Source organism: Lepisma saccharinum, chromosome 1 (genome assembly GCF_977018435.1).
Source record: "Lepisma saccharinum chromosome 1, izLepSacc3.1, whole genome shotgun sequence".
Classification (NCBI taxonomy): domain Eukaryota; kingdom Metazoa; phylum Arthropoda; class Insecta; order Zygentoma; family Lepismatidae; genus Lepisma; species Lepisma saccharinum.
Genome location: NC_139229.1, coordinates 207,621,050 through 207,648,150, shown reverse-complemented (window position 1 = coordinate 207,648,150; position 27,101 = coordinate 207,621,050). Strand labels below are relative to the sequence as shown.

At 37.5% G+C, this 27,101-nt stretch overlaps 2 protein-coding genes across 3 annotated transcripts in view; one reads left to right on the top strand and one right to left on the bottom strand.

The window, feature by feature from the left end:
* Nucleotides 1-15,972, bottom strand: part of vimar (visceral mesodermal armadillo-repeats) — a 51,724-nt gene extending 35,752 nt beyond the window's left edge. For both annotated transcript variants that reach the window (XM_083111181.1, XM_083111190.1), the window contains exon 1: nucleotides 15,836-15,972. In XM_083111181.1, coding sequence (XP_082967307.1) covers nucleotides 15,836-15,842 — 7 coding nt within the window. In that variant the 5' untranslated portion in view covers nucleotides 15,843-15,972. The remainder of the gene's footprint in view (nucleotides 1-15,835) is intronic.
* A 4,417-nt stretch (nucleotides 15,973-20,389) lies between these two features.
* LOC145991463 (uncharacterized) overlaps nucleotides 20,390-27,101 on the top strand; it is a 36,798-nt gene continuing 30,086 nt past the window's right edge. Inside the window, exon 1 of the mRNA XM_083127471.1 lies at nucleotides 20,390-20,560. The gene's annotated coding sequence lies outside the window, so the exon portion shown is untranslated. The remainder of the gene's footprint in view (nucleotides 20,561-27,101) is intronic.

The following is a 27,101-nucleotide window of genomic DNA, read 5'->3' as shown; positions in this document are numbered from 1 at the left end:
CGCAACGCAGGACAAGCAAGCGAATGTTGTATGATCGACCGGCTGAAGACGAAAGCTTTTAGTACATTTAGGGTGACCAGACACATACATTCAAAAAAGAGGACAGAGCATGGCTAAAAAGGAGGACAAAACCCAAAAAAAGAGGACACCTACCCTTAACCTTAGCTTATCCAAAAGGGGGGGGGGGGGGCTGTCTACTTCTTACATTTTTCAACTGAATATTTTTAGAAAAAAAAATTAAAAATAAATTACAATGTTCCCTAGAGTGTTCAAAATATTTCGATATTACATTTGTTCATAAAGACATAAAATGCAACGTAAAGGGAAAATTCACTTGGTTGGGCTATCAGGCAACTCCCCTTTTATTGGATGCATGTTATTCGTGCCATTGATAATGGCAGTGCACAAATGGTTAGTAACAATGGTATTTTATAGTAATAATTATTTATAAATAACAGCAACTACATAAACACGAAAAAAAACTTTGATGGATAAATAATATTGTTTTTGTGAGGTTCAGTGTATAAAATGTGTGTGTGACAATCATACAACAAGTGGTTATTTTTCTAATTTATGATGTTAATTTTTGTAATTATTAAAATTATTAAATAACTGTACTTATCTTGATTGATTTTGGTTGATTTTCTTTATTTTACTTCGCTTTTTGTGCCACTTTTGGCTAATTTGCGAAGATGGAGATGAGTGACGAATGGATGCGTGTAGCGTGATGTGTTAACCACTCCGCCGGCATCTGTATTTATATAAACAACAAGACAAGCAGCGACGGTTTCTTGAATTTTAGTGATAAAACAAAGTATGGGCTTTTGAGCCCCCTCAGGTAAGTAAGTTTTTCGTTCCGCAGGGGTATGAGATCTGACTTTCTCCAACAATTTGTTGATATTTGTGAGAAAATTCTCTCAACATTTGTATTAAGTTGTCGCGGCACAGAAAATAAATATTTTGCTATATTTTGAGTAGTTCTGAATAACATTCGGCAGACTTACTTGAATGGAAATATTTAGTCTATTTCTCATTTACATTTTCTAATTCAGAATTACCACCAACAAACTGCTTTAAGATGAAAAATTAGTAAAAACTTTAACATCATCAATATAAATTCCTTTAATTTAAACCATAGATTTCCATACATTTTTTAACATCACTGTATTTCCGATTTGTTTTATTCCTTCACTTAAATCATTCAAATTCATCAACAAGACTCACAAGCAACATATATTGTTCTACCTCTTTAACAAATCCATCTTTTTCAGCACTTTCAATAATTTCCTCTTACCTTTAAACACAGAAAGCAATCTTCTAATAAATGCTCTAACAATCATAACTAAGAGTATCTATAATTTTAAGCACACAAATGTGTTTCTTTTCAAATCCTTTGGATTTTGGAATAAAATATCCCCATATGTGAATGCAAATGAAACTAGTAAGTTTCGCTTAACCTATTTCCGAAAGAAACTGAATTAAAATTTTAGTTAGTTTAGGTTTGAACAAGAAACATTTTAATGATGCGAACATTTCTGGCACTCTTTCATCAACAGGGAAATGTGACAGTCGCTGACACAGATGGGGAGGGGCTGATGGGGCTGCAGCCCCTCCACAAATATTGAGAAGATCAAAGTTTTCAAATGAAAACAGCAATGGACTTGTGAAAAACCAAAGACGTAAATGCAACCACCTTTGAAAATGAGCCCCGATTACAAATTTTGCATTTGCACAACTTTTAAAACGAAAGTTAAAAACTGCAATTATGATATATATTGTATACTGTATACCGTCCCACCAGAATACAATTGCAGCCCCGCGTACGCCTACGTGACACTCTGCCTCATGTTTGATTCTTCCAGCCTTAAAACGTTAATATTTTCATGCTTTTATTGTTGAATTTACACTTTAGTAAAAGTAACTATTACTCAATAATCAAATTCTCACTATGCATTTCTGTATTGCGTATGTGTGACTCGAAACAGAACTGCAGAGACTGTAGGCGTTCCCGCAGGCAATCTGGGGCTCCCTAAGAAGTAGAAGCAACAAGTTAGAAATATAATGATGATGACACGTTCAGAAAAACTTGATCATGCGCCCCATGTAAAATAGCAAATTATGATCGTCGGTATTGATACATTGCCTGTGCAGCACATTCGCTATAGTCGATGCTGCACTCTTTCCGAAAAAGGGGCCTCTCCGATGAGGCAGTGGTAGCGTCGTCGCATTGTAATCAAGGGGCTCCGGGTTCGATACCTGGTGGAGACGCATAGTGCTTCAGATCCAACTTTAAACTGTAGGTCCAGTCCCAATTAGCCTTACTGTGCATAAGTGGACTTAAAACACCAACTCAATGGATCAATCAATCTTTCCGAAAAAGGAGGACATTTACCGATTTCTAAAAAATCTGCCCGGATGCCGGACAGACACCTAAAAAGGAGGACATGTCCGGATAAAATATGACGTCTGGTCACCCTAAGTACATTGAACTTTACAGAAAAGACAGCAGACATACACCTATCCTAACCTAAATAAAAACTAAAACGAAATCATACACAAGGCATTTTTCAAACAAGTTACTACAACTCTGTAAAATGATTAACTGGATACTCTTCCAGTGGCAAATTTTTGTTGTCGTTGTTTGTTCCCGAGAGGGAGTTTGGAACAGTTCGGATTTTGTCACAATTTCTACAAATCTAGCAGACGTCATGAAAAAACTCGGCCATCTGATTGCCATTATTGCATTAAGGACGTTTGAATTACAATGCTCAACTCTAGGGAAAAAAATGCCAACTTAATCTACAAATGGAGAGATGAAACCGGTTTCGACAAAACATTTTTTTTCTGATCAATCATAAATTGCTTTTATTAATTTTTCCTTTGTTGCGCATCAACAATTTTGTTTTTAATGTTTTCTTTACATTATATCATATTTGCTTTAACATTAGTATTTTCATAATTTTAACGTGCTTCATGTATGTCACTTCTGAAAATTTTTAACATATGTTTCGTATGTTTACTTGGTTCATTTCAACAAGGGTTGAATTTTACTTGGTTTACTGTATTATATTACGACAGGTATGGGAGGGGAGGGGCAAGTGCAGGTCACCTGTTCCCCTGCCTGATTTAGCACCGCACGCCACTGATATACAGTGTAACATATATATTAGATTAAAACACTACACTGGTGTTCATAGGTTAGGGTGACCACGTCCTGATATTTGCAGGACAGTCCTTTTTTTGAGGGTCATGTCCTGCGATGATACTAAAAAAAATATAGGCTATGTTCTATTTTTCAACAGCATCCTGAGAAATGTCCTGCAAAATATTCAGACAAATTGTTTAACTCTCTGAAACTGTTAGTGCCTTTTAAATTAATAGTATTGTAAGTATGCTTGTAGATCTAAAAATTTTCATGTTCGCACACACAAAAATACAGTAAGGACAAGACCGATGGGAAGGTTAATCTGTTAGATTACAAAGATAAGCAAAAGGAGGAATAAAAAAGAGAGAAATGAAAAAGGAAATACACTCCTTTCAAAAAGTTTGCAATATTGTTGAGTTAGACAATAGGTGAAAGACACGGTCTTCGAATGCAACAACACTTGGTATCTGTTTGGTGGACGTTCTCATCTTTTCGCCGACATATGCCACTATGCCTATTACTTAATATAATAATATTCCAAACTTGTTGTGTCTAATATAACAAAATTCCAAACTTTTTGTGAGTGTATATGAGAAGGGAAATCCTCCGTGGCAGAGTGGTTGAAAGTCAGGAGTCCTCGGGTCAAATACCAGCCTGGGCATGGATGTTCTATGTGATTTTCCATTCATGAATTTAATCATATAATCACTCATAATCATTGGCAATTATCCAAAAGTGACAAAAAAGAGACGTTAAACAACAATAAAATCAAATTAAGAAGAAAAAGCACATTAAATTATGTAATATGTCAGGACACATGAAAGCAGCATGATTTTTCCTTTGCCACAGAAAGGGGGTGAAGTTGTGATCTTTTAGTTACAGCAGCAACACCTCCCCGTCCGCATCCATGGATGTCCTGTTTTTCGTTTCAGAAAATCTGGTCACCCTATCATAGGTGGATCCAGAATTTTTTTGGGGGGAGGGGCACAGCATGTGCTGTAAGCATGCATATGTGTGTGTGTGTGTGTGTGTGTGTGCACGCACACATGCAAGGGGTTGGGGGGGAGTAAATGTATACAGGATGTTGCCTTATATCGCCGATAAACTTTCAGATGATGTAGGGACATTCCCTCATTTTGGACCTCCCCAATGGCATAGTAGTAATGCAACAGCATTACGGCATCCCGACTCAATCCCCGATGGAGGCGCATTGCAGTTGTATAGATTCCACTTTAAACTGTAAATCCAGTCCCAATTATCTTATCTGAACATAAAGTGGACTTAAAACAAACTTCAACAAACAAATTTTGATTTTGCCCATTTCAATGTTTCAAATCCTAGAAAACCGAGAAATTTCTATCCTATTTATATGCAATTACGTGAAGAGATTCATGGTTTTCAATGCCACTGGGGAAGAATAAAAGAAAAAAACCCCTAGTGTATTGGAAACTACACTAGTGTCCAAAATTAAAGCAACAAACAGAAATCCTCTCCTCGTGTGAATTTTTTAATCCTGTTTAACCTGTTGCTATCCTGATTTTTTTGTTGATAAATCCTGGCAGGGGTACCCACAGGAGGGTTTTATGGTGCAGGTTGGCCATCGAGATTTTTTGGGGGATTTTTTCCATTTAAATAATATAAAATTCAACATTTATATCTTTTCCAAAATATATGTAAAAATTTTACACCTTAAATGCACCATATTTAATCCATTAGATGAAGAAATGAAAGTGTTTAGGGCATTATCGAAAAGAAGGGGGGGGGATTGAACTCCTATATATTAGGCCTTAATTGACACGTGGGTTCTGAGGGGGATTCTGAATTCAACTTTGGGGGGGACAGTATCCAACTCTAGGTCTTACATTATGGCGAGTACTTTAGTTAGAGGGTGATTGAGCATTAAATTGAAGGGGATATCCAATTCTTGTGCATTACTCTTAGACTGTTGCGGAAATTCTGGTGTGGAGACAGAATTAGTTTTTTGGAGAAGGCAATATCTACTCTTCAAAATTAACAGTAAGTCTAAAATTGGCATGGAAATTTTGGTGGTAGGATTGAGTATGAAATTTAAACGGAGAGATAGAAAGCTCTCAATAAAGTGTTAAATCTTAGATTGTCAAGGGATTTCTGTAGTGGAGAGAGAGAGTTCGAACATTACATTTTGGAGACTGTATTTAGCAATAAGGCATCCACATGTTTTCGACCCCGAATGTGCCAAAGGAAAAGCTGGAAAAGGAAAAAAACAAAATATCTCGGGATCTTAAGAAAGTATTGACACCCCATTGAATTAAATTCCTTAATGGAAGAAATCTTGTGCTGGCTGCTACTGCTATTTGGAAGGTCCTGAATGTGCCTCGTATAAATGTTACATTAGTCACGGAAAGAGAAAGTATATATTTTGAAAAAGAAGGAATGAGCAATTGAATAGGTATGATGTCATATTTTGAAAAAGAAGGAATGAGCAATTGAATAGGTATGACGTCATATTTTGAAAAAGAAGGAATGAGCAATTGAATAGGTATGACATCATTCACTCTTGATCAGCATAGCAACAGATTTACAACCTACAACTAAGAAAGCCATTTCTTGGAACTGGATTGTACTGTGCGTTATATACGAGATATAATTTTTTGTCACTTGAACCATCCAACACCAGAGTGATCCTCCCAGCTAGATCCGAGGGATCCTCTGACCAACGACAGGTGCGATCCTCCATTCATATTGGGGGTTAGGCGTAGAGCTGACAACTCTGCACTGCAAAAAGACATGTCAAGAAACAGCAATATAAGGTCATGGATGTTCCCAAGGTAAAATATTCCGGAGTTAAATAGTCCCCCATTTGGATCTCCAGGTGGGTACTACTTTGGGAGGTCCCTGGACTAAGAATAAGATCTACATTAGGAATAAGGATATCAAATTAGGCACCTGGAATGTTCTGAGCTTTTACCAGCCTGGGGCATTTCAGTGTACAGTTAATGAGATAGTTAAGTATAAATTAGATGTAGAGGCTGTCCAGGAAGTTAGGTGGGCAGGAGAAGGGAATTGTAAAACGAAAATTATACTTTCTTCTATGGTGGTACTGAAAACACTGTGTAACAAATTTACAACTTTTTTCTCTTTCCAAAATCAATGCAACTGTTTCCGATAGAACTTGTCACGCTGATTACAGTGGTATAACTGAAATTCCTGTATCAGCCTCCGATTTCGAGAAATAATAGTTGAAAATTTTATTATGTAATGTAAATGCTATGCTATTTGAAGCACTGGAGGACATGGGATGTAACGAAGAATGAAACTAAAAGTAATTCGTTTTTGAAATTACACAGTACAAGAAGCAAAGATTACATGACGACAATGCTATCGATCTGCATAAATACCAGTATCGGTACCGAAATATATACCCTGCCCGACCCCTGTCCCACATCCCGAGCTGCTCCCTTGTCCCATCCTGAGCCAAAGGTACCTACGTAAACGCCTAAATAAAATTAACATCAATTCAAGAACTACAAGTATATATTATGAACAAAATATGTTATGTATTATGAACAAAATATGTTATGTATTACACCAATAGGTATCAGAAGTAACAATACAGATCAAATTAAGTAATGTACATACATCCAAAGATGGAAAGGATGACACATAAAGTAACATGTATAAATATGTTCAAGGTAGTCTTATCGACGCTTCCGTTTCTATTGAGCACCCTCGTTTTCTCGTTTCAAGCTCCAACAATAGTCAGCTAACATAGTAATCCCACACTTTCCCTTGTACCTTTCTTCCAAGACACGAATGGCCTGATGAAATCGTTGACCATGTTCATCTGATACTGCACCTAAGTTTTCTGGGAAGAAGTCTAAGTGACTGTGTAGATAATGAAGCTTCAGGGACATGTGACAACCCATTGCATGAAAGCTCAGTACCAGTTCTTCTACAAGTTTGGCATAATGTTCAAATTTTCGGTTTCCAAGGAAATTTGTTATCACATTCTTCAGTGCAACCCACGCTCTTTTCTCGTTTTCATGCAGGATTTCGTCGAATGTTGAATGAGTTCTCTAATCTGTGGTCCGACGAAGATTCCTTCCTTCCTTTAACTTTGCATCTGTGATATGTGGAAATATTGTCTTTAGGTACTGGAAACCACCACCCTCTTTATCTGGTGCCTTCACAAACACCTTCATTAATCCTAATTTTATGTGTAATGGTGGTAAGTACACATTTTTTGGACCAACAGGAGGAGTGTAACTAACACTTTTCTGTCCAGGAACCATCGACTTTCTCGTGGGCCAGTGTTTCACACGATTGTGTTTTTTTCGCTCTGCTTCCCATCCACACAGAATACAACAGTGTTTTGTATATCCTGACTGCATTCCCAAAAGCAGACCAAGAACCTTAAAACCAGCACAAATGTGACAAGGATGATCCGCATACTTCATTCTGTCAAGCAAGAGCTTCATATTTTGGTATGATTCTTTCATACCTACAGCATAGGTGACTGGAATAGCAGGGTGACTATTGCCATTGTGTAATAACACAGCTTTAAGACTGAATTTCGAAGAATCATAAATAAACACCATTGATTCATGTCATACTTAATGTTTAATGCAGACATAAGTCCACACACATCTGGCAGCTGAAAAAATTCACTAGATCACTTCCACGACAGCGATACATTGTTACTTTCGTGTCCTTTCCCAAAAGGTTCCAACCTTGTAGTCTGGAAGCTAATAGTTCAGCCTGTGATTTGCACAATTGCAGATCTCTCACGAGATCATTTAGTTCTGCTTGGCATATTATATGCGGTTCCTTTGCGTTTCCCACATACACAGGATCTTCACTTCCTTCACTTTCGGATTCACGTTCAGTATCACAGTCACTCAACGTTAATGCATTTGGTGGCACAGGAACAGGTCTGTAACTCATTACAGTGTAGAACAGGCCTAATAGAAGAAGGTACACATGGATAGTTGATTGACTTGTTTGTTTTTGCGGTTATTCCACAAATGTTTGTTAAACAAAAATAACAGTCTGTCAAGTGGTCTTGTGGCTCACGCCACACCATTGGCACGGCAAATGGCATTGCCTTGTGTGTTCCGTTCAACCATCCCCGAAGGTTCACAGCACAGGATTTACAACACACGTGCGAAGCCCATTTTTTATCCTGGTCCCCGACTTTGCAGGAAAAGTACAATTCATAAGCCTTTTTCACAGCAGGTGTCAGGTGCCTAACATTGGACTTAACAGTCACTCTTCCACATATGTAACAGAACTTGTTTGGGTTATTTACACAACTTCTTGGCATGATTTACAGTAAAGATACATCAAACACACACAATTTCAGAACCGGAGATACTTGTCACATCCGAACAGGAATATCTAACAGTCACACGTAGCAACAAACTGAAATCTTTGTGCTGCAAGTCCAGCTTTCAGTACCTTCTGAGCAGTACATTAACACTGTGTGAACTCATACAAGAGTTCTCGGAACGGACAAACATCCAGAACAACAATGAATAACAACACACAAACACACTCTCAATAGTACCACCGGTTTCTGATACGTATTTTCACGCAATGTTGCAACTCCATAAGGGGAAGTGTTGCCACCTTGAAAGATGGAAATTTCGTATTTCAAAAATCCCTTTTTTCCCATTTGCGGGAAAATGGAGGCTGATATAAACAAATGCACTAGTGCTCCTACATCAGGGTACCAAGGGGTATTATGGTCACTACATACCATCCAGGAAAGAAAACCTTTGTTACACAGTGAAATCATAATTTTGGAACAGGTTTTTTCATAAATAATAGAAGTATCTTGGTAGAATTTATTAATGATAGGATATCATATGCAGTTTTACAGGGAAGGTGGTGTAAAATTATTTTAATAAACATACATGCTCCAACGGAAGATAAAGATGATAATACTAAAGATGATTTTTATACAGAGTTAGAACAGGTCAGTGATAAATTTTCTCAGTATGATATGAAAATTCTGTTAGGTGACTGTAATGCACAGATTGGCAAAGACGAGACATTTAAACCCACGATTGGTAAAAAAAGTCTTCATGAATTAAGTAATAATGGTATAAGATTGATTACTTTTGCAACCTCAAAGAATTTAATTGTGAAAAGTACCACTTTTAAACATAAAGATATCCATAAATATACCTGGTCTTCTCCAGATGGTAAAACTCATAATCAGATAGATCAAGAGAAGGCATACTAGTATAATTGACGTTCGTACACATAGAGGTGCTGACTGTGCCAGTGACCATTATTTAGTAATTGCTAAATTAAGAGAAAGACTCGCAGTGATAAATCATAAGCAACAAAATCTAAAAGTTCTCAAATTTAATACAGGAAAATTTGCTGATGAAAGAATTAAGAAAGATTACCAAATTAAACTGTCAAATAGATTTGATGTTTTGCAGGAATTAAATGATGATGAAAATATAAATGAAACAGATGTAAATAAGAATTGGGAGCACATACGTAATGCAATAGAATCAGCAGCTAAAGAAAGTATAGGATACCATAAACCAAGAAAAAGTAAGTCATGGTTTGATAATGAATGTCATAATCTAATAGAAATAAGAAATCAGGCTAGACTTAGGTGGTTAAATAACTCTGATGATACAAATCTAAGCAATTATAATAGAATAAAGCGAGAAGTTAACCGCATGTTTAGAAGTAAAAAAGAGATTACTTGAAAAGCAAAATTAACGAAATTGCAACAAACAGCAAAAACGAAAACATCAGAGATTTACATAAAGGTGTAAATGAATTTAGAAAGGGGTGGCAACCTAAAGTAAACTTGATAAAAGGTAAAGACGGCGATTTTCTAGCTGACCCAAGTGATATTCTAAATAGATGGAAGAACTACTTTAATGACCTTTTAAATGTTCATGTAGGAGATATATCAGAAGTAAATGAAGTGCACACAGCAGAACCCTTAATTCCAGAACCTAACTTGACTGAAGTTAAAGATGCTATTAAAAGGCTAAAGAATAACAAAGCACCTGGCATTGATTTAATACCAGCTGAGTTAATTAAATATGGTGGAAATTCGTTAATATGTCAAATTCATTAATTTGTTTAATATGGAATAAAGAAGAAATCCCTCAACAGTCGAAAGAATCCATAATTGTTCCTGTGTTTAAAAAAGGTGATAAAATGAACTGCAATAATTACCATGGAATTTCTCTACTCTCAACAACATATAAAATATTATCTAACATTATTTTAAAAAGACTAACCCCATATGCTAATGAAATTATAGGTGATTATCAATGTGGATTTAAACGTAACAGATCAACTACAGATCAAATTTTTTACATCAGATTGACACTTGAAAAAAAGTGGGAATATAATCAAAATGTCCATCAGCTATTCATTGATTTAAAAAAAGCATATGATTCGGTCAAAAGAGATAAATTATATAAAATATTAGTAGAGTTTGGAATACCTAAGAAGCTTGTTAGTATGATAAAAGTATGCACCAGTGAAACAGAAAGTAAAATTCGTGTGGGTATTAATGTGTCTGACAAATTTACAATTCGTGATGGGTTAAAACAAGGAGATGCATTATCTCCATTGCTCTTTCATTTTGCCTTAGAATATGCTGTTAGGAAGGTAAAAGAAACTAACGAAGGACTAAAATTAAATGGTATGACTCAGTTGTTAGCATATGCAGATGATGTAGACTTATTAGGGGATGATATAAATACAATTAAGAATAATGCTAAAATATTTTTCAAAACTGCTAAAGAGATAGGTTTGGAAGTTAACAGAGAAAACTAAATATATACCGTGCGTCCATTTCGATCTTCAGCCGAGAGATCGGGAGAAGCATGGCGGGCGGCACTGGCGGAGATGCCGACATTTGCGGCCTGTAATGCCCACTTATTTTTATGGACATATGCAGACATTTATATAAATATTGCAAAACGAGCACTAACCTGTGTTATAATTTATAATCTGTAATTCATCCAAGTTCTGCCCTTATATACGCTTTAGAAACGATGTTAAGAGCCACAGATAATAGAACATTTTAATCATAATTTTGACCAGTAACGTCCTGCTTAAGTTTATATCCTTGAAAGAGTTTTGTGGCGATGGGAATCGTTTGGAGGTTTCGAATGTGCAACACTGTATCAGGATTACGCTGCAGACGAACCCGTTAAAAGTGAATGGTTTTCGTAAGCTTCCTTGCAATCCGATATCTCCGAGCTCGAGTTTTTTTGTTCCTTCGCGACTAGTTGAAGACAGAGGTGTGAATATAGTGGCGAGCAATGTAAACCAAGAGCGTGTTAATTAAGTACTGTGCGCAAGAGTGTTATTCTTGGTTACTTGCAGTTACTTGTTTGTGTTATTGCAGTGTGTATGTGTGTTGTGTCAGTTAGACGATTGGAATGCCAGCCGCAAGGTTCACGTTAGAACAAAGATTTATTATGTATGACACATACATGAAAACAGACTTGTGTCGAGACGTGTGTAGGCAATGTGTACAGAAATTCCCAGGCGTTTCAACCCCACATAGAGATACGGTTAGACATCTTGTCCTTAAATTACGAGAAACTGGATCGTTAAATTTTAAAACACCTAAGCAAAAACGACGGATTCTAACCGAAGCAAAACTCGATGATATTGGTGCAGCGTTAGAACGTTCTCCAAACAAACCTCTATGCCGTGTTTCACAAGAGGTGGGCGTGTCAAAATCATCGGCACATACAGCCACTAAGCTACTAAAATTAAAACCGTAATCTTATAACACAGGTTAGTGCTCGTTTTGCAATATTTATATAAATGTCTGCATACGTCCATAAAAATAAGCGGGCATTACAGGCCGCAAATGTTGGCATATCCGTCAGCGCCGCCCGCCACGCTTCTCCCGATCTCTCGGCTGAAGATCGAAATGGACGCACGGTACTTACAGGACGAAACCAAGTGTTAGGTAATAATCAAAATCTAATTATTGATAACAACTTGTTTCAAACAGTTTCCAAATTCAAATACTTAGGAGTAATATTAACAAATGAAAATTATATTAAAGAGGAAATAAAAAGTAGGCTTAATTCAGGAAATGGGCACCCCGGAATCCTGGCACATTAAGGTTAGTTTATTTTCTATCTTAAACCAGTTGTCTATGACATCATAAATATTACTATCACCTGATCGTATTATGTGGTCAAATGGACACACGGGAAAGAATTACAGTTTCTTGCTTTAATTTTGGACATTAGTATATAAGGAAAGATATGAACCTCGATTTATACAGGACTGACCCCCTCATTCATATCTGCAGGGGTCACAACACTGGTTTTGATGCCACTGTTTTTTTTTAGTTAGTGTGTATTAACATAATTCAAATATCATTGACCTGTAAACAAGATGCGACCGATTCCGTTTCAGATTCTCTTGTTTGACTGTTTGGAAAGGATATTTATTATTAAAGGATTTTACTTTATGTTGCTCGAACTTTTTTTCTGTTTGTTTGTTCATTGGGATATAACAAGAGCCAACTGGAACATAATGACAACAAAGCAGAATGCCTGGCAACCCTGTGATGTATCATGTTTTGGTAACACTTTGAACTTGTCAAAATGGATTTCTTCATTTTTACAGAAGAAACTACTTATGCAAATCACTTTCTGCAGCATTGTTGAAGTTCCCAAATGTATTTTCTGTTATCGTTTCATCTTTTTTATCGATAATTCATGTTTATATGTATAAAAATATCGCAATTGCCGTTCCTTCCATGTACTTCCTCTACGAGAACCAGATGTTCCGTGCGTTTGATGATGTAACCCCCTGTCACTGTTTCCAACCACCCCGTGTTTTTCCAAGAAGATGACATGACCCCAAATTTTAGCTATGCTTGCCTAACCTAACCTAACCTAACCTTACCATGAATGGTTCGTGGGGCTACCCGTGCATGGTTCTACGACCCCAAATTTTAGGTATTAGCATAATTTCAAACATGGGAAAAAATAGAAAATTAATAACACTGTAGTAGGTATTTTTTTGGTTTAGAAGGTTGAAAACACTGCATACCCACTCCAAATCGATATAACACAAGCACGACGCGCGATGATCCAGAATGCTCGGACCATATTGTGTGTCATCGAAGCAAAAAAAAAAAAAAAAAAAAAGGAACAACAATAATTACTCGTAATATGAAAAATTGAAATTATTTTCATGAGAAATTCATAATTACAGCTTATAGAATGTTCCGCAATGCAGAATAAGTAAGTAGCAATGTTAAAAAGGACACAATAAATGAGTTATAGGTGTTTTGACTAGATCAAAGTAGTAATCATGCTTTATCACAAAAACACTATTAAACTATTCTTGAGTGCAGGAAATGCATGATAATACTTAAATTCAGTGCAAAACAGCACTCAACATTACTATTATTATTATTACAAGCAACATACAAGGTATGCACAATTTTGAGAAACTTGACCAATAAGACAGCAATAGTTACCAAAATTGGCAAAAAGTGGGGGGGCAACACTCCCTTACCCCTCTCTCAACCCCAAAGCTAACCTCTTCCTGCTTCTCTCTACAGAAGGGATGTAACGTTACAAGTTTTAAAAGTCTCATACAGCCAGCACTGAGAAAGGCTCTGTTCGTAAATTATGTTTCTTGTGGTACACTGTTTACGCATAACAAAAGATAAAAAACAAGTGCCAAGGAGTTCAAAATTCAAAGTGATTTTGCGTTTCTAACGTTAGTTTTGAAAGCTAACATAATAATTCGGTACCAGTTTCATAGATCGGAGCCACATTAAAATCGGATATTTTGTGTTTCGCATGGTTCGTACTTACGAATTGTGTATTGCCAGTTCAAGGTTCAAGGTGCCAGTATGGTTTTTACACGAAAACAAACACAATTTTTCACATAAGAGAGTAATTTTTCTTATTCCTTTTATCACTTTCTTAACACACAATATGGCGTGAGTGTTCTGGATCACTGCGCGTCGTGCTTGTGTTATGTCGAATTGGAGTGGGTATGCAGTGTTTCCAACCTTCTATGGGGGAGACACCTATAAATCATATACTTCACACTTTTTTACATTGCTAACATACTATTTTGGAATGCGGAACATTTCCTAAGGTGAAATAATGCATTTCTAACTAAGATAATGTCTATTTCTTACACTTACGAGTACTTACTATTACTTGTTATTTCGATTCTGTTACACATTATGGCAGGTGATAGCGTACTGGTTCAGGGCGTGTTGTGAGAGTTTTTTGTCGATTTATGCAGTGTTGCAACCTCGTTCACTGGAAAATACCTACTTTCGTGCCCGGATTTGAAATTATGCTAATACCTTGCAAACCATTGACGTTAGCCTCACAAACCATTGATGTTAGCCCCACAAACCATTGACGTTAGCTGCAAAAACCATTAACGTTAGCTGCAAAAACCATTTTCCGTAAGGTTAGGTTAGGTTAGGCAAGCATAGTTAAAAAAAAAAATTAAAAATACTCGACACATCATGTTCTAGTGAAAACACTGCAAGTTTGAAACACTGACTATGGGGTTATGTCATCTTAACACACGGAACATTGTGCTCTCGTGCAGAAGGCAAATGGCGGCAGCAGAAACAGTGTCGGACAGAGATTTTCGAAGAAAGCAACATGTATTCGCATTAAAATGGATCAAAACTACATTCACGAATTCCACAACGCTACAGAAAATGATTTCCGTAAGTACTTTCTCCTGTAAATTTGAAGAAATCCATCTCCCCTATACTATAATGTTACCCACAGCTTGACTACTGTTATGGGTATGAAGAGTTTCCAACCTTCTTCACCGAAAAAAGCTACTATCGTGTTCGTCACGTGTGCAAATTGTACATTATGCAGGGGTAGCTGACGGATAGCCCCACGAACCATTTCCGATAAGGTTAGGTTTGGTTTGGTTAGGCAAGCATAGGTAAAAAAAAAGGGGGTTGGAAACACTGACAGGGGGTTACGTCATCAAACGCATGCAGCATCAGATTCACGTAGGCAAAGTAAATGAAAGCAATGGCAATTGTGCGTCGGTGAGATATTTCTCTTGAAAAATACATGATTTCCCGGTCACATTCCACAATGAAAGAAAATACCTCGACGAACGTTGGAAACCTTAGAGAAACTCATTTCCGTAAGTAGTTTCATCTGTAAAAATTAAGAAATGTTTCTCCCATGCATGAAACTGTTACCAATAATTCTATTGTTTGTTCTCTTTGCGGTGTATTACAAACATTGACATGTCAATATTTAAGAAATGCTACAATTTACCTTTTGAAACTCAATAAATGCATTTGCAAACAAGTTCTTCAAAATTTCCCCTTCAAACATTCCTGTTCATTGATTATTACTATTTGCCACACGAAAATATCGATGAAATCTTCGATAAACAGAAATAAACAAATAAAAATATTGTAAAACTTATGACAGGTCAGAAGAATAGGTAACTGGAGCTAAATGTCTGGATTCTTTCACAATTGATAAATTGAATTGCCCGCACTTATGCTCTGGGTGATGACTTGACGTTTATTTCATTGTCACACTTCCAGTGTACTAATGAGAAAACAATCGCCGAATTACCCAACTAACAGTACAGGAAACACGACATAATGCACAGCGCGAACTCTATTAATTTATCCATTTTTGCACCAAAACTATTGTAACTACCTACCTGCCATAGTTATATGTATAATCCTACTGCTAAATCAGGTTCCACAATTTCACGTCCATTTGTTGGTAGTTATTGCACATATGACATTAGTGAAGAAAAAAAGAGGTGTAGCAGTAGCCAACCCCGCTCTCCGCATCGGCTGGTGCTTCCATCTGTCAGAAAGCACAGGAGATATCTAAGCCATCAGATACACGCAAACTCTCTTAAAACTCGATAAATTGATCTACTCTCCATAACTCTACAAAAATCTTAGTTTTTTTTCTTCAAAAATGTGTGCAAAACTTGAAAAAAGATCATGTCATAAGTTTATAATTAAAATGCCACGAAACTTAGGGGGAAAAAAACATGATAAATAAACACTAGTTTTAGTTTCAGATGAATTCTGAAAAAAAATAAATTAAATTCATAGTGTATTTCATAGTCCTAATATAAATGTGATGAATAATAATCTATCTATCTATATATTACTTACAGCTGTGAATCGCAGTAACAGGACGGCGCCAGATGTGGGTGTAGTTTGTCACCCACCGAAAAATTTCTATGCCGCCTAAACAAATGTAATAAATACATATTTAGACTTTAGGTTTATAAATATTTCAATAAGTAAGCATATTCTCGTCTCCTCCCCACTGGCAGCGATTAGGGGTGCGTGGGGCGCACTTGCCTCCCTCTTTTGCCCTCGCACTATTCTAAGCCTTGTCAATCAAACTGTCACTTCCGTCGGCAACAAGTCCATCTGCTGTCAAAACTGAGACTAAAATAGTAATTTTGTCAAAAAGTTGAAAATTATCAGTTCTATAGAAACGAAATTTGATAACTTCACACTATCCTAGTTGGTTTACAAGGCTACACTTCCCATCTTTACTTCTGAGTACTTATTAGAATGACCAGAGAAGATCAGCTGGAGGGAGAGAGTGAAGAAGATATTTTATAGCCTAACTATGCATAAAGATAACTTGTAGTGGATTGAAGCTTATATAATTGCGGAGTTACAGAATTACGTTATTAATCAAATATAAAAACCTTACGTATGTAGTTCAAACATTTTATGTTTCCGAAATTTTAAAGCTTATCGAGATTTTTAGAATTTTCCCGTGAGAAATTGGTCGCGATAAATAAATCATTAAATATTTATTATCCTTAATTTTAACAATTGCAATTAATATAATGAATGCCTCTATGCATGTGGTCTTTGCTGAAGTCAGATAAAAAAACATAGCCACATAAATCAGTGGTTTCGATCAGAGGCGCCAAGGCAAAATATATAAATATACATAAAATGTGTCCCTCTACGTGAATGTGGGGGGGGGGGGGGGGCAGAAAGTACTTTGCATCCCCCAAAGTCGGCGCCTATGGTTTTGGTCCCACTTTAAACTGTAGGTAGGTCCAGTTTCGATAATGAAGATTTTTGAAAAAAAAAAGAAATCACAATTTTTATGAAATTTCTAGCTCAGGAATCATTGCTGAATAAAACAGACAAAATTGGACCACCAAAAGTTGCTGTATAGCCATTGGTGAGGTTCAATATTTGTATTAGTTTTACACACACACACTATCACACACATACACACACACACACACACACACACACACACACACACACACACACACACACACACACATATATATATATATATATATATATATATATATATATATATATATATATATATATATATTGAGAGAGAGAGGGGGGGTGGCCCAAAAATCACTTTCCCCTAGGAGAGAACAAAATTATGATACTTGTAGTAAGGTAAAGTCTATTTATTGCTGGAGAAAGGGAAGAGAACAGAATCTACCGTACATGCTCAACATATTTCCCATCATTTGCAATACATTCTAAGCAACGATGATACACAGATTCACATATCTTTGATAACAAACCCTTAGTTGCGTTAATTTCATCAAAAGCATTTTCAATTTCTTGTCGCAAATCATTCACAGTTTGTGGTTTTGCAGCATAGACGGCATCCTATACCCCATAAGGCAAAATCACAAGGCGTAAGATCGCATGAGCGAGGAGGCCAGTCGAATGTCCCTCGGCGCCCAATCCATTCAGAGAAGTGTTCATTCAAAAACAACTTCCGACTCCCACCACCAAATGCAATTCGGAAGTCTCTACACAGATAACGCTAATGCTTAACGCCGCTTGCCCGGTAGAACTCTTAACAACACTTTAAATTTAATTCTTAGAATTACATATACAGTTTCTCTCAGGGGAAACTGACTTTTGGGCCACCCTGTATATAGCCGGGTTCGATCCCCGGCCGGTTCAAATCCGGGAACTTTTCTAACGTTGGAAGCGGCTCCGGCGTCCACACATGGGTACCTGGGGGAAACCCTGGGGGTTAAAGGCGGTCAGGGGCGTGATGCTGATCACATCACCACCACTCACGACCGGATCAAGAAAGTGTGGGGCGTTGCCCCCACACCCCCTATACGCCTTCATGGCGTGGTGCTAAGCACAGGGGAGCACTTTACCTTTTTTACTTTTATATATATATATATATATATATATATATATATATATTTTCAATGGAAATTTTCAAAATTATATTTATTTTCTTATTCTTTAGGATTTTTTTTTGTTGTTATTTTGAAGTTATACCTTTAACACTTAATTTCGGAAGTCACGAAGCTCTTTTAAAACTCGAAAGGAGAATGAGACCAAACCTTTGGAGACGTGATCGAGAGCAATTCCTGTAAAATCAAAATTAGACGAGACTTCGTGCCCGAGGTACTTTGGTATGGTATTTAATCATTTTTGGTAAAACAAATTAACATTACGTATTCAGGCATGCCAAGCGGATATCTATTAAATACCTGATTATTTGCAGGTAATTCATGAATTTTGTTTATCGTAATCGAAATTGTGAACGTATGTGCTGCGAGGTTGAATGTATTTAGGATAATATTCTGTTTTTCAAGGGTAGCGACGTAACAAGACGTCAAGCAGAATAATGTTAAGAAAAGTTGTTGTTTGCCATAATGACCTGTGTCGTCGCCCTGTGTCAAGGGGTCCCGGGTTCGATACCCGGTGGAGTCACATTGCACAGTGGTTCGGATCCCACTGTAATCTATAGGTCGTCTCGATAAGCCTATCTGTGCATAAAGTGGATTTAAAACAACAATTCAACAACAAGATAATGACCTCTGTACGCTGCGAAAATTTTTAAGATGACACGCTGTACATGTTATGTGACTCGAAATGAGATAACGCTTTTGCCTTGTAATCAATGAGTCCCGGGTTCGAATTTTAGTAGTGTCACATTGCACACTGGTTTTGATTCCACTTTAGAGTGTAAGTCCAGTCCATTGAGCCTCGTGAGCATAAAGTGGACTTATTAAAAATAAACTTAGAAAAACTTTCGACATGACACCAATACCAGAAAAAGGCCGGGGACTTAGAAATCGACACGAGACTGGACGTGCATTTAGAAGTCGAGACGACCAGCTCGGTGGCCGAAAGCATTGAGTGGTGGACATTCGATATTGCCACCGAAGTTAGACTCGAACCCTGGCTTGGGCGTAATGGTGAGTGGCCCTATATCAGTTTCATCTAATCATCGGTCATCCTCAATGTCGTGAATACCAACTCTCTCTCCGTGGGACAACAGCCCTGTAAGATCTAAGGCTTGCTAACAGACTTTTCGTTGGATGACGGTCAACGTATCGAGTCCCATTGCCGCTGTTTTCTGGCTTTCGAGACCCGAACCCTCTACTTCTTTTCAAGCAGCTCCCCAATTGTCCTTACGATGCTAGTCAACAGGGAATTTCTGAGCTCCTACCGGGAATCGAACCCGGGATCGTTTGCACTAAAGGTGAGAGTGCTAACCATTTGATTACATGATTAGCCAAAAGTGACACAAAGGCGAAGTTAACTAAACACACACACACACACAAAACTCGAAAAGAAAATTAGACCTCATCACACGAACGAGACTGCCAAACCTCGACTCGTCCAATCTCTATACCATTTTTAGACATCAAAATGAACAGCGACTTCAATAGCAAATTCTCAATAGGAATTTCTTCTATGGTCATAGAATTAGGCAACACACCTAACGCATTTCGGGGAAGCCAGTATTTTAGGATCTCGGTGTGCCATTTTTATTTCCGATGACTACAACTTACAAGATATTAGAAACTTCTAGTTTTACTTTCCATTAAATTTAAACGAACCAAGAACAAGGCGTAGAGGTTCATCTGTTCCGAAATTAGGTTCCGCTGAAAGATGTGTTGAAGGTAAAAGTGGGGAAGAACCAGAGATCTAGCCTACATGCGACGTGTTGGACCGATAAAAACGATGATTTTTGTCAAACCTCATTGTTTGGCGAAGATTGGGAACTTCGTAGGATTGCTTTACCCAGTAGAGAGAGACGATCGATTGGTGTCGAAGCGTTTGATTGGTCGCTTGCGTTGCAGACAGTCTTCTGATTGGATCATCCGCTCGGAAAATCGATCATGCGTCTGGTTGATCGATCGCATCGCTCTGAACATTTAGTTTTGTTTTGTGTTTTATATTTTCCTGCAGGGACGAGCAAGGTTTTGGAAGAGTAGGAATAGTGGTGCGTTGTAACTAGTTACATTTCACATTTTTACAACAGATAGAAGTAACTTTTGTTATTGTGAATTGACGAGTCGAATTGCACAAAGTTTTAGACAATACTGACGCAGGACCATAGTTTGCGAGGATTGAAATTGCAAGTTACCGGATACAAGGCAGTAAGTACATAAACAATATATATATATATATATATAATATTTATGTGTATAAGTATTTAAATATATGTTGTAAGCGAACGTTTTCACAAAAATCAATCACCAGTTCCTCTAACGTTTCAGTTTTACTGAAAAAGAAGAAAGAACGTCAGATATGTGAAAAGATAGTAAAATATAGCATAGTTTACTATTATTAAAATATGTTACCCCACCTAAAGTAAGAAAAATCTTCGAAGTTTATGGAAATTAGAAATTCAATTATTAACAATTTATTTACTTATTTGGTTTATGGGGTAAAATTTCTGACCTGGTATTTTGGTACCTACATTTTACACTCAAAACTTCCCGGGCTAAATCATTTTTCTATCGGTTACTTTGCTAGATTTCTAATTAATTGGCATTTATCGAATATCATAAATACAGATAAGATTTTTTTCTCCTACAATTAAATGATCGATTAACAATTTCCAGGAGGAGGAGGCTGTAGAACGAAGTCAATTTGGACTGTAATTTTCTCTTTAACTGCCACCACATGTTACGTCGACCGTACAAAGGGCGAAATTTATTTTAAAGCCATCTTTTTTTGCACAGGGGGCAAAAAAGGACTAGGCTTGAAATTATAAGCGCAGCCAGAGCCCTTGAACAACCCGTACACTTTTGTAGAAAGTCGTGCACTATCGTTAGCTAACACGTTATGGTAACTTTAGACGCAACCGAATAATAGTTAATGTCGTTTTTCGTACGTTATCCCTATTTCTTACATCTCTCTTTAGTGCTTAAATCATCCTCGTAAGTTTCTCATAGTAGTGATAGTATCTTTAAAATCATATAATGAAGCTCGTTCCACCTACCTCCGGCCTTTGCCTCCCCCCCCCCCGCCCCGCAAATAAGAAATGCAAATAGATAAATAAATGCCCTGTTAGCAAAAATATGCATCTGTTCTATAATATTTACTATTACATTAAACATTACTCACTGCCCCTCAGAAAATATTTCCCCACTCATATTTTTTAGTTCTTTCTTCCTTTTTTTTTCTTTTTTGGGCCCCGTTAAAGATTTAAAGTACGACAAAATGAAACAACGGTAAATAAACGGTACCGAGTTGAACAGCGTGAAAACAAAATGCTTTTCCTGCCTGCCTCTGAAAATGCAGCGGTTACGGTGTATATCCTCTCAGGTGACGACATTGCAAATGAAACACGCTTTCACTTACGTGACGGAGCGCACGAGCAACTTTTATTTTCTGCATTATTTTAGCAAGCCGTTCAGACTGTTTCCTGCGATTTTTGCTGCACGTGTCCAGGATCGCGCATAATCGCTACCTGAAACTTCTCTTTGCTGTGAACAGGACATTCAAAATCGCTCCCGTGTCCTTATTCTTGTAACGACCTGGAAGTAACGCTAAGAAGAATGGAATCTTTTATGAAGAGGGGAGATGCTTTCTTGAGCCTTACACAAGAGTTGTTAAATGGGTGATGTTTACATGGCTGAATACACTGGCAATGAAAATACGTAGAGATATGCTTCACACAAATTTTGCTAATTGGTTGCATTCTGTCTAAGGGTTTTCCCGTTGCTGCAAGGGCATTTGCAGGCTTGTTTCCATGGGTCAAGCGAAAATAAGATTTCTTCTACCTAAAACGGCGAATCAGTTTGAAGTTTCTGCAACGATATATGACAATCTTACTTGTAATTAAGTCCATTATAATGTTAAATGCAAATTACTGTGACTGAAATTAAATTATGTGTATAATTATACGCTGTCATTTTATTTCAGGAGGAAAAGGGTCACTTTGCTCCTCTATGGGTGCCCTTGCGTATGGTAACGATGTCGCCTTGTTCAAGGGGTCCCGGGTTCGATCCATTGGCATGTACGGCGGTTGCACTTGCCCTCCCCGCTCGGAACACGAAAAAATTAATTTGGTTCATTGTGCTTTTTACGTTGGAAAATAAAATAAATGTTATTCCATTTTCACATAATTAAAAACAAAGCATTACTAATTTCTGAAGTATACATTCCTTGCCGTCCCTTGAAAATGTTTTGTTTTGCTCTATCCTCGCTCCCCGCCACTGAAAAATGTCTGGTTACGCTCACGTTTCGATCCCCGGTTGAGCCACATATCGTAGTGGTTCGGATACCACTTTAAACTGTAGGTTCAGTCCCGACTGGCCTATTTGAGAATAAAGTGGGCTTTAAACTTTTTGGATGTATCTTCTCACTTCGAAGTTACTAATTTCAAACATTTCAAAACGATTTTTTTTTGTTCCCGTGCTAACGTGTTCGTAGAGAACTGGGCAATGTTTACAATACCAAGAGCAAACTTAATCGTCTAACAGTTATTCTGACCTTTCTTTGACGTATATATTTAAAAATTCTCGCCAAGGGTCTCTTGTTACAATTATACAATGCAGTCTATTAAAATGCTAATGTTTCTCTTCTATTAAAATATTAATAAATTCAATAAAAGCGAAGAATGCACAGTGTACAGTGCGTTCATTTGTTTCGCTATTCTGTGTTTGTGTTGAAGGTCGCGACGGACTTTACTTGGCTTATTGACGATCCGGAAATGGGGATTTTATATATATAGCAGATTTTACAGTGAGAGGTTTTGTATTATTAACAATCTCTAATATTAATAATGTATAAAAAATATTTTCACGTGTTTCTTTTTTTGTTTTGTTTTTTTAATTGCTCTAACAAGCCATGAAGCATATTTGATCTTCAAATCGGTTTATTCAATATTCAATAAATGTTTCTCGAACCTTTGCGGCGCTTGTAATGGACCCTCCTCGGGAGGGCACGGGGACTACGACTTAACTGCTGATCTATAACATTTCTCTACACGAAATGACCACGTATGGTACCGAGAAAGAACAAATCCCGGTCTCGTTTGGATTTTCGAGACGAAATCGAGACCGAGACGCACCTGTGTAAAATCGATACGAGACTTAATGTTAGAGACTGGCAAACTATAATGTATATTTGATTGATTGCTTGATTGAATTGTTTTAAGTCCACTTTATGCGCAAATAAGCTAATCGGGACTGGACCTACAGTTTTAAGTGGGATCCGAACCACTGCGCAATGTGCCTCCGCCCGGGATTCCTTGATTGCAAGGCGAATGGATATTTGATAATCTCTATGCGACTTATTCAAACTTACCAAGCGGATATCATTCTGCTTAAGCGATTGTTTATAAATAGGTTACATATTTGTTGTTTATTGTGCGTAATTGACAAGTTAATCTCTTAAGAGAAAACTATGAATGAACCTGTGAAACGTGATAGCATATGTTCAGGAGAAGATAGAAATTTCTAAAGCGTCCAGACGACGGGTCAAATTGGGGGGGAAAATAAGGAACGTATTTGAATATGTACGTTGTGAAACTTTGTGCGGTGTGTGGCACGGAGTACATTGCAAATACATTTCGAGTCTCGAGATGTTTATAAGTCGAAACAAGACAGAGACAGGCATTTCCAACTGGAGATCCAGGGTTCGAGTCCCGTCTTGGGCATGAATATATATCCTTTGTGTGTGTTCCTTCATCAATTCCATCATATCATTACTCATCGTCATCTTCGCGATTTAAAGGTAAAATTGTAATACACGAAAGAAAAGCGAAGTAAAACAAACTAAATCAATCAAGCAAGCAAGCAACTGGAGACAAGACCGAGAACGAGACAGATCTGCTCACACACGAGACGAGGCCAAATCTCGTCTCGATACAATCCCTACAAATGTAAAAATGTAAATGAAAAATAATCTACTGCAATAGAAATGAATCGACGGACTTCTAAGAGCTAATAGTTCACGAATTAACTACGGTGTGGGATGTTGTAATCGGAAAGCTGTAATTTGAATGATAACTCGTGCGTCCCACCGCATAAATCAATCTGTTGATATTAGACCACCGAGTGATCGATTAATCAATATGAAGAAGTTTCTGGTAACTTCACTTCTGGTGTTGCCAGCGTCTGAAGAAAATCACGAACTTCCTATTTTCTTATACTACAGGAAAACTGCAAGCCGAAACTGTCTTACTAAGTTTAAATAACATTTTGCGAGTCTTTCAAATCGGGTCTTTTTGTTTCTCGTCCTGAGAAAGCCTATTTCGATTTCGATCATATTTTCATAATAGAAGTGTGTTTGGTCATCCTGGACACCACAACTCCCAATTTCCGTTCATGCATAGGGCCAGTGGAAGGAAGAAATAGAGCCCTGGCAAGTTGCCTGTTTGGTGACCGCAATCGTCCTTCGCTAAACTTTATCTTCCTATTTGCATATCATTTTAAACTTATAACCGTGAGATTATGTTCTATTGTATTTGTATGGTAAGGGGCAAAGCAATTTGAACATGCAAGTAATGTTCCAATCCTTCCGAGAACAGCCACAGAAAAATCCACTGTTGCAATGCGATCATTCCCTTTAAATACATTTGTATAATACCCATATTATTATTAATAATAATAATAATCCGTAGCTTGGCAGCCCTGGAAGGGCCTGGGCCTATCTCCCGACTGCCAGTCTCCCTCTCATAATCCTACCTAGAGGTGTGGAGTTCTTCAACCGGTAATGCGGTGACGTGGGGTCAGCACGTCGAACCCTCTTCGAAGATTTCCGAGACCGGATTACGCTACTCACTCGTAGCTCCCCAATTTCCTCACAATGGTGGGTTGCCACCAGTGATGTGCGTCAACGCGTAAACAACGATTGTCTACATTCTACATGTAGACTATGTAAACTATGTATTCTACGTAATCAACGTAGACAACATGGCGCCCGGCGTTCTCCGTGCAAGGTACGTGCATCGTTCTAGAAGCAGCAACAAGGACCAGCACGTGGACATAGAGCGTGAAGTATTCGACTATCCAGAAATAAGTTTTTTAAGTATTTATTTACGTTTAACCAATTCACTAGGTATTAATTGAACTGCAAAATGAACTTGTCGCGACATACCAAAAAGAAAATGCGATGTCCGTAGAATGACAAGATTTGTTTTACTTCTATTTCCACCATTTCACACGTGGAAAAATGTGCTGACACATGCACTTTCCTAAGCAGTAATAAGACAAAAACATATTTTTAGCCTTCCCTTTTGTCAGTGTAAAAAATAATGTCAGTTTTCACTATGGCTGTAATTTGTTTCTATTCCGGTATACCCTCGTTAGTAAAAATTCGATAACTTTGATTACGTTGGATGGTCTTAAGTTGGTTATAGGCCCAGATTATCGACATGTTTGAAGAAAAAAATACTTTCTCTTTCAAAGAGCACTGGGATTTCTTTCTTCCCTGTTGTTTGCATTGTCTACGGTAGACTATGTAAACTATAAGTCAATGTAATCTTCGTGTAGATTACGCGTAGACAACGCATGTAGACGTAAACTTATAGTCTACGGCATATCACTAGTTGCCACCAGTCCTGTACACAGGCCGAAAACCCAGAGACTGAACCCATGCCAGTCCAAAGAACAGCGCCTTAGACCGCACGGTCACGGAGGTGGACCCTATTATAAATACCAGTGTGCTATTTTAAAAGATTGAAGTGGCAGAAACTGGTACTTTTGAGTCTCAACTCTACTTACTGTCAGTGATCGGTTAGTTCGTATGAACTTTCCAGCCTGAGCATTACCAGTGCGTAGTTAGAGATCGGTTTGTTCATTGAACTCTCCAGCCTAACTATTGCCTATTTTTGAGGGAGCAGGAAAAGGTTTATTATCCATTTTGTCTTGACTCATCTCACCCAACAGGTCGTTAGGTGCCGGGGCTTGCCCCGAGTTGATATTTTCCTGGAGATGAGGCCTTGCTCGAAAAGGTTTATTATCCTAAAAGATTGAAGTGGAGAGAATTCCAGTACTTTCTTTTGAAGCATCAGGTTGTCACGGGCTAAAAATCAAGTGCGAATGAAAATTATTACAAAATCGAGATTACTACAGTGTAAAAGCGCTATGTCTTTTCTTCTTTCTCTTGACCTTGCACTTCCGATTTTGATGTTAACAATAAAGCACCTCCAAATGCCACGAAGAAAGTGTGAGGCATTTAAATGCTTGCATTGTTTTAAACTCAAGAAGGGCATAGATAATATTAGCAGTTTTTCCTTCCTTTCTACAGCTTCAAATTTCAGCTCCCGATAAACAGAGAAAGACATTTGTAGGTAGGGTGAGTGAAATTATTAATTATAATTTTCGTCAGTAATTTATTGTTACTTAAAAACAACATACAAATTTAAAAGATGTAACTGTTTACAATCATGCATGTTTTAGCCGTAGTAGAAAGAACAATCGTTCGAGTAGCTACACAACATCTAAAAATCATCCATTCAGTTGTAGACGGAGTATTTGAGTTTTTAAGTATTCGTTTTAAGTACGCTTTATGTACAGTAAGGCTAATTTGGACTGGACCTACAGTTTAAAGTGGGATCCGAACCACTATGTCACATGTGCCCCACCGGGCATCGAACCCGGGACCCCTTGAATTCAAGGCGACGGCGTTACAGCTATGTCATCGGGGAGACCTCGAAGTATTTGAATGTTTATAATTAATGTA